The sequence below is a fragment of the Nanorana parkeri genome, unplaced genomic scaffold, assembly GCF_000935625.1.
Source record: "Nanorana parkeri isolate BGI_ZX_2015 unplaced genomic scaffold, ASM93562v1 scaffold2088, whole genome shotgun sequence".
In the NCBI taxonomy this organism is placed as follows: Eukaryota; Metazoa; Chordata; class Amphibia; order Anura; family Dicroglossidae; genus Nanorana; species Nanorana parkeri.
In genome coordinates this window covers 96,594-111,366 of record NW_017308356.1, presented here as the reverse complement: position 1 = coordinate 111,366, position 14,773 = coordinate 96,594, and the positions used below count along the sequence as shown (strand labels likewise).

Here is a 14,773-nt window from a genome sequence, read left to right as displayed (position 1 = left end):
AGCTTTGCAGTTTGTTCTGCTTATATTTTGCCATTCCGGGACTCCTCCTAACCCTCTCCCTTTTTTTTTTTCAATAAACATGCTTAAATTATTTTAAAATAAAACCATTTTTTTTTCTTTACATACCTTATTTTTGACCCAATTATGTAATCCCTGGGTATCTGTGCTTCTCTATGCAATGCAGGCAAATCATGGCTGGTGGCAGGGATTAGCAGGGTGCTGTACATAGCTTCCTGTGAAACATCACAGCACCCTGCCATGCAAGCAGTGTGCAGGGAAATCAGAGTAAGCATTTTTATTACAGGAGAGGGGTCTGTATAATTGTGCAAGCCTGAAGGTGAAGCTCGAGTTCTGCTTTAAGTTTCTGGCCTACATTGATAGCCTGGAAAAAATGTCAAAGATTATTCATGAAGTTATGGCATATCAAATAATAAACATGTGACCATGTAGCTGAATTAAGTTGCAACAAACATTTTAGTATCAGACAACACGTAAAGCAAAAGGTGACCGACAAATATTGTGAAATGCAAGAAATGCACCCCACTAAAACCGTTCACAAGAGGCAGGCCCTACATACAGGGGTGTATCTACCACAAGGCAAACTAGGCATTTGCCTAGGGCGGCACTTTCCAGGGGTCTGGCAGAAAATGCCACCCAAAACCATTCAGGCGGATAGGGCCGGACTTGCCTTTGGGCATACTGGGTACTTGCCCAGTGGGCGGAGGCTGGGCAGCACAGAATCAGGCAACCTAGGTGGCCGCAAGACCCTGAGCGCGTCTGCCTAATTAGAGAGCTGCCCGTTGGAGGGGAGGGCCCAGTGAGATGCAGTCCAGCTGGCTTTGTACAGGAGGTGGAGGAGAAGCAGCAGGTGGCTCGGGGCTAGCCATAGCATGTGATCTGATGTCCCAGAAGCAGGCTAGGGACTGCAATGTATCCTGTTGGTACTGATGGCACTTAGAACTGCAGGTAAGAGAAGCAGCACATATATCAGGGAAAGGAACTCTGCACAGTCCTCCTGAGACCCTGCACAGCCCACCATAGACCCCACACAACTCTCCTGAGACCCTGCACAGCCACCATAGACCCCCACACAGCCCACCATAAACCCTGCACAGCTCTCTTGAGACCCCATACAGCCCACCTGAGACCATGCACAGCTCTCCTGAGACCATGCACAGCTCTCCTGAGACCACCTGTGCGCTGTATCCAGTGACTTACCGGTTGCACAAAATGTCCTATACAGGATGGGGTGGGGCAAATTTAGATTAGGGGGGTGCCCGAGTTTAGTCTTGCCTAGGGCAGCACAAAACCAAAATACACCACTGCCTACATATAGAGAAAGCCTCCGAACACAACACTATAAAGTACCTCTGTACACATTTCACTTATTGACCTCTTTTCTTCAAAGTTCACACATAACTGTGGCTGCAGTGAAAGGGAAGAAGGTTGTGAAACCCTGACGAGAGATAAGGAGATGAAACAGTTTCCCGAATTGTCACACCCAAAAACACTTGCTGCTTGTATTATTGTGTAACAACCTGTTTTTCTTTTGAACTTTATGATTTTGAGTCATTTCATTTTTCCACTTAACACTTGATGCACACAGGGACGTACCTGCATCTTTACAGATGTTAGCACTCAGCTATTTAAATATGCATTGGGAGATTTATGTATATTCATATTTGCATTGAACACAGGCTATTAGGCAAGTGCTGGTTGCCACATGAGTATATTTCAGTAGACACACAGTGATGTCTCCTATAGAGCAGCAGTTCAGAGAAAAAATATAGAATTTCCCATTAATAAGGTTTCTCATATCCTCTTTCCCCACTTTTGTGTTTGTTAACATTTATTGCAGTAAATGTGTGCACTTATAACTGAGCTGCCAGCACTAAATATGAACATGCCACTTCACAAAGTAAATCTTTCCTAGCAGTACAGCGCTATTATTTAACCTTAAATATAATAGAAATATAAAAGTCAGTGATTAGTGCAAATTTAGCAAAAATGTTTCCCACATCAACATCAAAAAACTTTAACATAAAAATAATTTATTATAAAGATGTATGAAAGAATCCGCTCATAAACGGTGAAGCCACTTAGTGCTCAATATTTTGAATCGCAGTGACACTGTTGAAGTTCAGAGCAAAAGTGTCTTTGATGTCCGCTGGGATACACACCCCTAGATATTTAATGTGAGACATCGCCCATTTGAACTGGAAGGACGTACGGAGGCTGCAGAACCGAGTGATGGGGATTGAAATATTAAGTGCCTCAGATTTGCTGAGGTTCAGCTTGAAATTTGAGAGCCGTCCGTAGGTCTCTAATACTTGCAAGATATTGGGAAGTGATGTTTCTGGGCTCGACACATAAAGTAAAAGATCATCTGCATAGGCTGCAACTTTATGGTGTCTGTCTCTGGTCTCAAGGCCTCTGATATCCGACGATTCCTGAATTGTACGAAGGAGTGGCTCCAAGGTAAGGAGGAATATAATTGGCGATAGCGGGCATCCCTGGCGGGTGCCATTCGAAATGTCGAATGGCTCCGACAGGACCCCATTCACTCTAACCACTGCTGTAGGATTCGAGTATAACGAACCAATCCACTGCCACATGTTATTCCCCAAGCCTACATACCTAAGCGTCTCTCTTGGAGTCAGAGGTGGTGTGTGTGCGTTTCATGAGGCGATGGGACGGATAACTTGTAGATCTCCTGTAAAAATCACCCTGGGTCTGCAGAGCTCTAGGCTTTACCTACTGCTCGGCGCCATGTCCAGGCCACGCCCCCCGCAGTGACACTGTTTAGTCCATTACACAGCCAGTTTAAGGCAAAAAATATAAATGGGGGTGGGGGAATTTATCAAAACTGGCGCAGACAGATTCTAGAGCAGTTGTCCATGGCAACCAATCAGCTTCTCTCTTCAGTTTGTTCAGCTAAGCTTTGAAATTGAAAGAGAGAAGCTGATTGGTTGATATAGGCAACTGCTGCAGAGTCTGCTCCAGTTTTGATAAATTACCCTCAATCGGGGGAATTTATCAAAACTGGAACAGAAGAATCTTGAGCAGTTGCCTATAGCAACCAATCAGCTTCTCTCTTCAGCTTGTCCGGTTAAGGTTTGAAAAATGAAAGGTGAATGCTGACTGGTAGCTATAGGCAACTGCTCCAGTTTCTGTCTGCTCCAGTTTTGATAAATCCCCCTCAATGTATTTAAATGAATGTTATTTTTACTGTTTTTAAACAGATTTTCTTTACTTCATGTTTTTGTATATTTTCTCCTGTATGTCTTCAGATTTACAAACAAACAACAAAAGACATTTTTACTGATACAAAGTTTCTTTAGTCTAGTGTTTTACCTTTCTAAAAGCTGAACTCTGGGATATTGTCTAAATACAAGATGCATGTGTTTTCTTAGTTGAATCTTGGTGTGCTTTGTGTATTTCTTCCAGATCAAACCCTGCATGAAAGTTTTCCTTTGTGCAGGAGCTTCCTGTAACAAAGACCAATCACTGTTGCTCTGTCTCCTTGTGCAAGGCGACTGATCTTGTATGGTCAATGCTAAAGCCTGATGAAGGGACCCTGTGTGGCCCCGAAAGCGTTTGTTGTTTATATGACAAGGAACTTCAATAAATGAACATTTGCTTATCCTAAGAAGGATTTTAGTGTGCTGGTGACATCGCTACACAATTGCTGGTCTTGTATCCACCCCCCTCCTGTAGTTGTCTGCAGGGATCCTGTAATTGCAGTGGTTCTCAACCTGTGTAACCTCAGGACCCACATTTGTCCTTGGTCATTAGGTCCTGATCCACGTTGCACTGCAATTGAACCCACGGCACCAGAACGCATAGTAGGTACGATTGCATGGTACAGTGCTTTAATCACACAGCACTGTTTGATTAACTCACTGTACTAGTGTGAACGGCCCTCAAAAATACTGACAGACACATACAACCACAGATACAATCTCACACACTCAGACATTCTCACACACTCAAAAAACTTTTTAATTTTTGTAAATGTTTTTTAAGATCCACCCAGTCTCCCTACCTTATGAGAATTGGAGTGGATCCTCAGCCTGGGGTCCAGTGTGGGCTGCGGTGCTGTGACGGAGCTCCATCCATATGTGCATTGCTTGTACAGCTCACTTCCGTGCCCTGTAGAGGTGACGGGAAACAGAATGTGAAATCACTCCAATCCAGGCACCTCCACAAAGCATGCAAGGGAGCTGTAAGCAATGCATGTATGGATCAGGCTCCCTCGCTGCCATAGCCCCAGCCCACCCCACCCCACCTTAAGACACTTGGCACCAGTCAGCATATTTTGAATGGCTGCTTGGTGCGAGAACTGACAGTGCTGTGCTAGGGGGAGGCTGAGGAGCTACATCTAGAAAAGTGGAAGGCACAAGGCAATCCACTAAACACGGGGTTGCAACCCACTTTTGTGTCACGACCCACCAGTTGAGAACCAAGGCTGTAGTGGATGGGGCCTCCTGGCACCTCCCACAGCTCTGCTCTCCGCACAGGTTATGTGCAGCACAGTGATGAAGTTACTGCTAGGTTTATATGGTAATATCTGGGTTTGCAAAGGCATTTGGTGCTGAATTACAAGGAGTTATGCCACCTCTCCTCTCTCTCTCTTTTGTTTCCAATTTACTGGTTCACTGAGTGCAGATAGTATAGTTTTTACTATACGCTGGAGCTTCAACAGAAGAGATACGGCTGCACAGGGTGCCCCTCCTCTCCTCTGTCCATTCACAGAATTATTTGTATTTTTTAAATGGTTTTAAAGAATACATTATGTTATTGGACAAGAGGAGAGAAGGAACAGGCAAATAATGGGGCAGGTGGATGATGGGACTGGAAAATGACGGGACAGCTGCTGTGTAACAGTCTAGTGTTTTGAAGCACAGGAAGTATAGTGATAGTTATCATCATCAATTCATGAGCACAAATTATTTGTCATCCCAGATCATACCCTGGGCAGTTTGGGGCTGTTTATCACACAGAATATGAGTTCATAGAAATTGACAGGTGTGGTGGGGTTTATAAAAAAAAATGAAAGTGCAAAAATGTGCTAAAGTATCAAAACCACACATCCTTATGTGCATTTTATCCCTTACCAGTCCATGTTTGTTATCATTTTTGCTAAAAGGATCCCTTCAGAAACACTTTTGAAAAGAAATAAAACACAATTCTCATCATTCTGCTTACACAAAAGGCAATATACAGTTATAGTGGCAGTTTCGTTCATTTTAATCCCACAACCAGAATCTAGAATACAGAATGTGAAACAATAATTTATTTTATTTATTCAGTAACTGCATATTTTTTTTTTTTTACAGCATTGTCACAAACCAAAATGTGAGTCATTTGCAATGGTCCGGGTGAACATCACAACAGTCACAGCGTCTGTGCTTTACATTGGTATGTAAAGAGTATATCATTTTCCAATGCCTTATTAAAAATGTATTATGTCAGTTTAATAACATTGGTGTATATGTGCTATATGTTACAATGGACATGAGATGACAAAGACCTGATCTGGCTGACCACATGTACAGAGTTGGCAACATCTAACTGCACCTCTCTCCTACTTCCTCTCACTATTAATTCAAAAGGAACACATCAACAGGTGATACAGTGCACATGTATACCATGTAGGGGTCCATTTAACAATGGAATTCAAATATTACTTGTAAAAATACTCACTAATGAAGGGCCTTGTTACCTTAAAAGAGCAGTGCTTCAAAAACATGGAAAAGTAAAATGAAAAGTAAGTTTAAGCCCCAAGGTTGTAACAAGTTGGGGCCAAACTGTTGCATACAGTACAGAAAAATATTTGCTGTAAGCATCCTTTCTAAAAACCAGCAGACGTCTCCATTAGTTAGGAAGCTATATCTGCTCCAATGTAATGGCACTAAATTGCTTTGGATGTGCTTATGTGGAGGCAGTCAGATACAATGCTGACTGGAAAAAAACTCTGGATTTAACTAGAGGTGCACCAAAATGAAATTCTGAAACCAAAACTAAAAAAAATGTGAGGCCATAACTGAAAAAATTAATTCTAACCTTTGTAATTTTTAAAAATATTTAATTAAATTTTTAAAAACGTTTAATTGTTTTTTATATTTAATTTTTTAACTTTACTGTCGGGGGCTCTGGGGAAATATCAGGGCTCTAAACAGACTCCTAATATTTTCCTTTTAAAATAGAAAAGGAGATTGAGGACACATGGTTCTCAATCTTTTTTTCTGCAGTCACTATTAAAATGAACAGGAATCCTCTATACTAGGGGGTCTATTCACTAAGCATGTTCGGGCTATTCCTAAAGATGCCGAACAGCAGTGAGTGAATGGCCGAATGCCATTGCAATGACAGCTAGCTCTGCCCAATAGTTTCCTATTGTCCGGCGGCTCTGCTGCCATTATATTAAAAAGAAAAAAAAAACTCTCCCGAGCGCTCTGGCAGCCTCTCGCTCCTGGCCGCCCAGGAGAGAAACACTGCTGTGTTTTTTTTTCTATATTCTGACACTGCTTCGGCTTTCAGCACGGCTCAGCAGAGCCGATGCATATGCGTTCGGCTCGGCCATGATCGGGAGCTGTACGGGCTATTGTGAATAGCCCGTACAGCACCCCTTCGGTTCTACTGAACCGAAGGGGTCCTGGGGCCGAAGCTAGCCGAAGGATCGGCTGAAGCTACGGCCAGATCCTTCGGCAGCTTTGTGAATAGACCCCTAGGTGTTCCTGTTCATTCATAACTTGTGGATATAGTATGCTTACTATCTCTACAATCATGAATGAAGAGGAAGTGCTGTCGAGCACTTCACATTTATTTATAATTGGGGACACATTAAACACACTATGTCCTCAATTATTTACAAGCAGTCAGTGATCACTGATCGCTGACTGCTTGTACGCACTCTCCATCTTGACTCCCTGTCACAGGATGCAGAGCGGTCATGAGGGGAGGAAAACTCAGTCTATTTTGACAGCTGACTCTTCCCCGCACTGACCTCCTGTGACAGCTGACAGCTGACTCTTCCCCGCACTGACCTCCTGTGACAGCTGACAGCTGTCTACACCCCTACACCACTCTCAATTCAGGATTATCATGGAAGGAGAGCCCAGCCTCCTGTGACACGCCGGCAACTCACAGCGCTCTTCTCCCCCGCACCCGGGCCTCCTCTGACAGTTTCTCTCCTCCACGATGGACACTGCGCTATTTCAGAGTGGACACAGAGCAGTGCTCAGCGTGGAGGGGAGAAAGCAGGCATGCACCACAATTTCGGCAGAAAGATGGTACTTTTGGCATTTTACCAAAAGTGCCATTTTCGTACGATATTTTTCAGTGGCCGAAATTTCGGTGCATCCCTAGTTTTGATAACTTCCTACTATAGCCAAAATGAAAAACAAAATAAAAATATTTGGGGCTTTAGATATTTTAAATGCATATATCTTATTTATCATAAACACGTACATGCATATATAACATTACATAGATAGCCAAAGCTTTAGGGTAATATTCTCTACAAGTTGGAATCTTTTAGACAACTAAATAAATCAGTCCTTATAGAAAAAAAAATCAGACTATGATTGACATAAAGCAAACACGGCATTCCACATTTACAACACTATACCAGCAACTGAACATGGTCATTGTAGCGAGATATTATTAACATGTTTTACTTCCTTGGGGCATAATTAAAGGATCTATGAATTCTGCTCCATATCATAAAAATATTCTAGCTTCCCCAGTATAAAAAATAAACTTGAAATGTGTATACTTATTGGTAATTTTCCTTTCCTGGCACATAAGCATGGCAGCATACTCGTGGGTAAGCCCTGCCTTAGGGCCTCAAGGGCAACTACCCTAAAAATGTAAGCCCCACAAGGGTGGGACCTCAATAATAACATGCTTTTGTACTAGGAAAGGAAAATTACAGATAGATAAGCATACAATTTTACTGTACAGTTTTCCTGGCACAAAGATGACACCATACTCATGGGCTGTAGCAATGAAAACAAGGGAGCATGATACAGAAAATATTTATTAAACACTTCAAGAAAATGAAGACTGGAGTACCGCACTCCCAAACTAAAGTGTGGTCACAGATGCTGTGTCCACATGATAATGAGACAAAAACGTGCTGTTCTGCAATTGATTTCTGGCAAAACACACCATATAGGGTGCTCAATATGATGACAGTGATCTGGTTGGGTACTTCTTAAGGGTCTACTGGAAGATCTTCCACCTGTGGCGAAGTAGGCTTTTTGGATAGTTCTCACAATCCAGGCCTCAAATATCCTAGAAGAAGCTGCATGGCCTTTCTGAGCGCTGAAGTGCTCTTGACATACAGCCTGAGAATGAAGTCCACATCCAGTGCATGTGTAATCCCCAAATCCGTATCTTGGAAGGATGGTAATACCACGTCCTGAGCCAAACAAAACAATATTGGATGATAGATATACTGTATGGTATATACTGTATGGATATGCCAGTGTAAATGATGCCGACTTATGTTATTGGGGATATAGACTACTCAAAAGAACACTTGTGTCAACACGTCTAAAACATATAACAGATCTTTTTTGGTATGCGTAACGTCCAACTCCAGTCAACTTTTTTTGTTTTAGATAGTGTGAAAGAACATCTGTCAACTGTATATTGCTGTCTGTGTCTTCCTTTGGGAGATTTCTCTTTACATATCTATTACGTATCTATTTGAGAAAACAGAAAAGAAAGCTAATTCGCCCCACTCCCTGTCTATTTCATAAGTGTCAGACAAACCAGGAGGTGAGGGGATATGCTCCCAGTATAATTAATAGATATTTTAGTAGATATCTGGCTCTATTTACTTACCATGAACCTGCAGTTGATCCAAATGGCCATATTTGGTCAAAGACTTTACCCATGATTCCTGACCCGTTGTTTATAAACGAGTGGGAATCTGTCATTTAGAGACGGGAGTGATTTTGCCACTAAATAACAGATCCGTGGGGTAGTACTACTGATGCTAAATTACAGATCCCTGATTGAAAAAGGAACTTTTAAAGTAGCACATTCTACTGCTCCACAACTTCAAATGCAGGTTTAGGGCAACCCAAAGGATATTATTTGGGGGTTTGTGAGGATTTGTGTATTGGTAATATTAACCTTTAAGGTATGGTTCCAATTTTGCAGTAAAATTTGAGAATACCCCACTATATGTTTGTTTCATGTTCCCACAGCATACCTAACAATTATGAAAAAAAACAACTTACCTTTTAGATGTTTGTTTGGAGCAGACTTTTGTGCAGACTGCAAGCTACTCTGAACACTTTCAAAGTAAGTCTGTCTCCATACAAAGAGTGGGGATACACAGAGGGGAATTCATCAAAACTGGAGCAGACATAATCTGGAGCAGTTGCCCATAGTAACCAATCAGCTTGAAAAGAGAAGCTGATTGGTTGCCATTGGCAACTGCTCCAGATTCTTTTTGCACCAGTTTTAATAAATTGCCCCCCCCACTGAATTTCCCTAAATTAACATACAATGCAGAAGCCAAGCTTCTAGAACTTTAACCCTTTGTTAGGACAGCACACCTCTCAACGGTTGCTCATTTGAAAGAACTGTCAGGAAATCTAGTCCCTCTGTCCCTCTTTTCTCCCCTATTGTCCCTCTTTGTGGTCTGATGTACAGATATCCATGTAAAAGTTCTATTTACCTACCAAAGTGCTGTTCCACACTAAAACATGTATCCTACCCCTTAACTATCTTGTTTTCTGTGTGGAAAAGCCAGTATTTAAACAATTCTGGGTTAATTAATTACTTTTGGCATATAAACTATAAATGGTCTGAATAACTAGAAGCATGACAGGAGTGTGTTCATTGCCTAAATGCATTGTGCTGGAAGTTGGTGAGGTATGGGGCAGATAGTGTTCACATCTGCAAATGCAGTTCACACATGGTTATCTATGGTAAACAATAACTCCTCACCTCATTTGAAGTATTAAGAAAAGAGCAAGTTAAATGTAAGCAGCAAGTTTTAAAAAAAACCATACACTATATTACCAAAAGTATTGGGACGTATGCCTTTACACGCACATGAACTTTAATGGCATCTCAGTTTTAACCCATAGGGTTCAATATTGAGTTTGCTCAACCCCACACCATAATCGCTCCTCCACCAAACTTTACACTTGGCACAATGCAGTCAGGCAAGTACCGTTCTCCTGGTAACCGCCAAACCCAGACACCCAGACACCTCCATCGGATTGCCAGACAGAGGAGCGTGATTCATCACTCCAGAGAACACGTCTCCACTTCTCTAGAGTCCAGTGGCGGCGTGCTTTACACCACTGCATCCGATGCTTTGCATTACACTAGGTGATGTAAGGCTTGGATGCAGCTGCTCGGCCATGGAAATCCCTTCCATGGAGCTCTCTACGCACTGTTGTTGTGCCAATCTGAAGGCCACACAAAGTTTGGAGGTCTGTAGCTATTGACTCTGCAGACAGTTGGCGACTTCTGTGCACTGTGCGGTTCAACATGCGTGACCCTATGTCTTTTTACGTGGCCTACCACTTTGTGGCTGAGTTGCGGTTGTTCCCAGTTGCTTCCACTTTGTTATAATACCACTAACAGTTGACCGTTTAATATTTAGTAGCAAAGAAATTTACACAAGGAATTTGAAAAGCAATATATAGTTTTGTCCACTAGATGTCTCATGTGTACTTAAGAATTAGGATAAAGGTGTGGATATTTTTCTAGAATGCTTTTGTATATACAGTGTGAGGAATTTATCAAAACTGGAGCAGACAAAATCTGGAGCAGATTTGCATGATAACCAATCAGCTTCTCTTTTTCATTTTCAAAGCTTAACTGAACAAACTGAAGATAGAAGCTGATTGGTTGCTATGGGCAACTGCTCCAGATTCTGTCTGCTCCAGTTTTGATAAATTCTCCCCAATAAATTCCCCATTATCTTGCATTCAAGCAACCGGCACTCTCAAGCAACAGGCAAAAAATAAAAAATCAAGGACTTTTTATTTGCCGGTGGCTTGATGTTTATTAAAAAGCTGTCGGTTGCTTGGTGCACACTAAAAGTTTAATTCGCAACTTAATTTATTTCGTTGCTAACAAAATTATTTGGTTACATTTTGCTGCCGGTCAGCGGCTAGATTCCACACTCAGCAGCAGAATGTAAAAAATGGGGATAAATAGCCATCCTGCTATTGGCTATTTCAAATTGCAATAGCCAAAAGCAGACTGGCTATTGTGCCTGCCCACTGAGCAGAGGAGCAGACCTGAGGGAGAACTTTCTCTCTCAGGTCCAATCCTCTCCTTGGTGGGTGGGGTTTCAATAGCCAGCCTGCTATTGGATATTGTTCCTGCCCACTGAGCAGAGTAGTGGACCTGAGAACTTTCTCTTAGGTCTGCTTCTCTGCTCAGTGGGCGGGGCTTCAATAGCCAGCCTGCTATTGGCTGTGGCAATAGCCAATAGTAGGCCTACTATTGCTCCCTGCTGCTTCCATTCACCTATCGGCCGCGGAAGCTAGCTGGCAGGTGATTCAAAACAACTTAGTTTGCGCTAGGAGCAGGTGGCAGGTGAATGGGACTGCGGGGGGCAGCGTATACTCACGCAACAAGAAAGTACAGTTATCCGGTACCTACCAATCCCCATGGGTGCTGGATAACTGGGAGTTTTCTGTATTTCATTTATACTGGTGTTTCCATGTTTACTTTCATTGAATATATTTTGAAAGCATTCTTTAAATTTCTTTCATTTTTTATTCCCAGTAACTTTTGTGTTTCAAAATTTTAAGATATCCTAGGACAGTAGCTGCTAGATTGAATTGCAATAGAAGTTTCCCTATTAGCTATTCATTGATATTTAATCAGTTAGTAGTGCGCAATTCAATTAACATTAAACCTCCCAATGTTTGGGATGCAGCTATATGGACCTTCTCTCTTTTATTTGAATTGTGTGTTGGGCTCAGGGAGGAGAAAGGGCAAAATGCACCAATGTCTGCAGTCCAGCTTCAGGGCACCTGCTGAGGTTGAGACAGGTGTAGGGTTACTCAGCAGAACATCTTCTGAACCTTCTGCTGGGGCGTGCATTTTGGTAGTGGCTGCAGCAAGTCCAGGATGTGAACGGTCTCTTTAGCCAAGAACTTGTGAAAGGGGAAGCCCCAGCAGTAGGCTATCCCTGTGTTCCGTAGTTTGTCCTGGAAAGGTTACAGCAATGTGAGCCATTGGCTTTGGACAGGTCCGGTAACATTCAAATACTGGCACCAAAATCCACTGGGGCCCCAGACCAGGCCCTCTGCAAGATTTCCTATTTTTGAGAATATCAGTAGACTCTGCAAATTATGTTCTGTAGTTACTACAGCTCAGTGGACCCGATTTAGTACAATCTCTGTGTCAGGCAGGTTCTCCAGTAGATTTGGTAAAGATTGTGACAGTAGTTTTCTGTAAGTTTTTTTGTTAAGAATATGTAAATAGTGTTCATAGTCTGGACACAGATGCATTGTAAGTTAATCTATATGTTCATTGCAAGGGGTCTAATTCTCCCTATTGTAATTTTAATTCTTTTTATATAAGAGAGAATACAACAGGTGGTGTAAAAGGCTATCCCGTGTCAGTAATTGAACTGGAACTACATAGAGAAGGAGCAGTTATGATAGGTGGCCACTGGCATCCTCTGGTGACTATAGTAATGGCTTTAAGTATGATGATTTTTAAACTCTCTTCTTACACATCAATCAAAAGATATGATTCAGTTATATACATGAAAATTATTGTCCTTAAACCCATGTGACAAATGTCTTTTTTCCCCCCAGTTTTATTTACAGTTTCTGTCACCCATTGTTGGACATACCATTATTCCACACAGGGCATGACCTATGATGACGCTCAGACATTTTGTCAGACTAAATATACAGATCTTGTTGCCATACAGAATAAAAAAGAGATTGATTACCTCAAAGAAAATATACCCAAACAAATATATTACTATTGGATAGGAATAAGGAAGATCAATGGTGTATGGACTTGGGTGGGAACCAACCAGACTCTCACAAAAGAGGCAGAAAACTGGGGTGAGAAGGAACCAAATAATAAGAAGAACAATGAAGACTGCGTTGAGATATATATTGGGAGAGAAAAGGATCCAGGGAAGTGGAATGATGATTCCTGCAAAAAGAGAAAACATGCACTGTGCTATACAGGTAAGACATATTTTATTTTTTTTTTTATTGACTAAATATGAAAATTAAAATTCAAAAAGTGCAATATATATATATACACATACACACTGTTTGTGTATACTACCAATATGAGGACTGGATGAATAACATTGCCACTAACAATCATTGAGGAGGAATTCTAAATAGAACTGCTACTGACCATTTATGCAGGAAGGGGGTTCAGGGGAGGGGTTAATTGCCACTCACTACCAATGAAGGGGAATTTAAATAGCATAACACTGACCAACAATGTGGGTGTTATTATTGCTGTCACTAACACCAGTGCTGGAAGTTATTGCGGTCACTGACACCAATGCTGGGGATTATTACTGCAGTTACTGACACCAATACTGGGATTACTATTGTGGTCACTGACACCAATGCTGGGGTTTACCATTGTGGCCAGTGACACCAAAGCTATGACTGCAACTGACACCAATGATGGGGCTTATTTTATTTCCACTTTCTCTTCAGAGTGCGTGTTGCAGTAAAAAAATACAGCAGGACCAAAATTGTGAGGCATTTAGGTGTGTTATAGTCCATGAATGGGCTGCTTAACTTGATGCAAATGTGAGGAAACATGAGATTCTTGTCTGTGCTGACCTCCCATTTATACAAAATATGCACGTTGCTGTCTGGATGAGATATATGGTCAGCTTTTTATACCAAATATATAATCTGTGCAGGACCATATATGGTTGTAGCAGGTCAACACACTCCATGTATTTGTTGTAATCAAGAATGCAAATGGGTTTCTGGTTTGACATATTTGGTTCTTTTTCTGTGACTGCTACATTGGCTTCTGTCTGTATTGTACTGAGCATGAAGATGTCATTTTTGTCCCTCTGTCTTACTACCAACAGTTTGCCACAAACCAGAAATTGTAGGATACCTTTTTCTATTTTTTGGATGCTAGCCTATGGGGTCTATTCACGAAGCTGCCGAAGGATCTAGCCGTAGCTTCGGCCGATCCTTCGGCTAGCTTCGGCCCCAGGACCCCATCGGTTCAGTAGCTATTCACTATAGCCCGTACAGCTCCCAAACATGGCCGAGCGGCTCAGTCGAGCCGAACGCATATGCATCAGCTCGGCTGAGGCGTGCTGAAAGCCGAAGCTGGCCGAGCGGCCGGCCCTTGGCCGGCCGACAGCCTGCTTCTGCTCAGCATGTTCGGCCGACCCGAAGTGCAGAAGGAGTTCGACTCAGCCGAGCCAACATCTGCATCGGCTAAGCCGAACCTCCGGCAGGTTACTCGCTGCTGTTTGGTCTATTCTTATAGATGCCGAACAGCAGTGAGTGAATAGCCGAATGCCGCTGAGCGGCATTCAGCTCGGCTGTTCTGCTCGTTCCCTCTGTGGTACCGAGCAGAACAGTAAAATAGTTTAAAAAGTAGAAAAAAATAAATAGAAAACGATTGTGCGGAGCTAGCAGTGACAGCTAGCTCCGCCCAACTGTTTTCTATTGGCCGGCGGTTCTTCTTCCGTCAAAAAAAAAGAAAAAAAAATCTCCCGCTCCCGGCCGCCAAGGAGAGAAACACTGCTTTTTCTTTTTTT

The 14,773-nt window shown here is 42.3% G+C and overlaps 1 protein-coding gene across 1 annotated transcript in view; it reads left to right on the top strand.

Moving 5' to 3' along the window:
• The first annotated feature begins 5,372 nt into the window (after nucleotides 1-5,372).
• The window catches only part of LOC108800636 (L-selectin-like), a 90,318-nt gene continuing 80,917 nt past the window's right edge, over nucleotides 5,373-14,773 (top strand). The window contains exons 1-2 of the mRNA XM_018572622.1: nucleotides 5,373-5,421; nucleotides 12,819-13,205. Coding sequence (XP_018428124.1) covers nucleotides 5,373-5,421; nucleotides 12,819-13,205 — 436 coding nt within the window. The remainder of the gene's footprint in view (nucleotides 5,422-12,818; nucleotides 13,206-14,773) is intronic.